This window comes from Penaeus monodon, chromosome 29 (genome assembly GCF_015228065.2).
Source record: "Penaeus monodon isolate SGIC_2016 chromosome 29, NSTDA_Pmon_1, whole genome shotgun sequence".
NCBI lineage: Eukaryota > Metazoa > Arthropoda > Malacostraca > Decapoda > Penaeidae > Penaeus > Penaeus monodon.
The window spans coordinates 37,784,031-37,785,779 of NC_051414.1; the positions used below are offsets into that span (position 1 = coordinate 37,784,031).

At 44.5% G+C, this 1,749-nt stretch overlaps 1 protein-coding gene across 1 annotated transcript in view; it reads right to left on the reverse strand.

Annotated features, from left to right (window-relative positions):
- LOC119592238 (nuclear receptor-binding protein homolog) overlaps positions 1-1,749 on the reverse strand; it is a gene marked incomplete in the record, with an annotated part of 59,302 nt that overhangs the window by 7,873 nt on the left and 49,680 nt on the right. The window contains 3 exon segments of the mRNA XM_037941070.1: positions 117-235; positions 429-512; positions 1,112-1,206. Of these exon segments, the coding sequence (XP_037796998.1) occupies positions 117-235; positions 429-512; positions 1,112-1,206 (298 nt within the window).

The following is a 1,749-nucleotide window of genomic DNA, read 5'->3' on the forward strand; positions in this document are numbered from 1 at the left end:
TATTTATAAAATCTATACTGGAAAAAGTCTTCTGATATTTTCTTAAAACCTCTAAAAACCTTTAACATTCATTACATAATAAAATAATCCTAGGTAAGATCTGTCATCTCCCTCACCTGCTCCTGCGTAACAATATTGCCCGAGTCTCCATTGCCTGGTATCTCAAGGGCAGCCATCTCTAAAGCTGCCATACCAAAAGAATAGATATCTACTGCTGGGGTTACTGGTGCATGGCCTGAAATGTCATGAGGTTCAATTAATATTCATCCATTTTTCATGGTGGCTCTACTCTCTTCTACCAAACAAACATTAGTCATATCAAATGAAAAATATCCATTCCAGAAATAAAGAATATAAATTAAAAAATATCTATTTCATATGCAATGCAAGTCAGACCTTGCAAAAGGACCTGCTGCCAAATAACCTACTTCCATATTCCGGGGCAATGAAGTGCATGTTTTTCATGTCATCTCGGCAGGTCTTGACATGGGAGTGGATCTGATCAGGTGCCACTGTAAGACAGGACCCATATTAATGAGGCTCCCTTCCGTGACTTGAGGAGCGCCACCCTCAGTGCTCAGCGAGCTGTTGACACATTGGAGATCTTCCTGGCTGGCTTTAGTGAGGAGGACCCCATTGGACTTACCAAACCTGAAGTCCTTCCCCAAGCAGCCGTGATCTGCCAATTTTACCTCCAGCTCACTGTCCCAACATCAGCCTGCCCGGGTCACAGCCACGTTCAAGATCCCTTCGTTAGTCCCTAGATGACCGTCGCTGTGAGCAGGGAAGCTGATGCATGAACGGCACCACAAATGTGCGGGACCGACACTGGGATCAGCTAAGTGACGGACAGACAAGGGACAAAACTACATTGAAGATGTGTTTTACTATTGACAATGGCACAACACATGCAAGGATATCTATGGTTAAAAAAGATTAAAAAATGAAGTCCCAAGTCACATCACAACATCATAAAAGCCATCTGCTGATCTGGAAAGTTTCAACTTCAGGTGTGCGGCTGCCTCAAGCCACTATTCACTCTGAGAGCTAGTCTTACTACTTAGAACCTTACAGCTACATCAACCAAAAAGTATTTGGTAAATAACTTTACCTGAGCCGATCTTGACGAGGCCGTTGTGCTGGATAAATATGGTGTCGGTTGTGAGGTTGCCGTGGATGATAGGGGGGGAGCACGAATGCAAGTAACTGTAACAAATATAACAGTAAATGGTAAACGCCCCCAAGGAAGGGTCAGCAGTGGTCCCCCTAGGGAGGTCCCTGAGGGCAGCCAGCCATTTCACCCATCCACTTGTCTTAAGTACAGACAGGCTCACGTCGCAGTCACCTCTCTGATTAAGGTTAATAACATGTCACACTACCGGGTCCTTTACAGTCAAGCACCGTCAAGCCACATGGTACTGGGTTGACAACATTCTGTGCAAGACCTCTGAATGAGGAACTGACAAGGTGAGCAGGCGAGACTCACTGGGTCTCTGTCCCACTCACTACATACTTCATTCCTCTGGCAACACCCCCACCGACCACCCTGGCCTCAACAGCTCTGTTACCAGGGAGAAACTTGGGAGGAAAACTCAAACAGGGTTAATGACATGAGGGGATTGTGTGTTCTTAAATGTGCTGTAGGAAATTGTAATAGATACAGGGAAAATCATTAAGAAATATACATTGTTGTTCTCAACTACAACAACGAAGAGAGAACTTATAGATGTCACATATTATCATGACTCT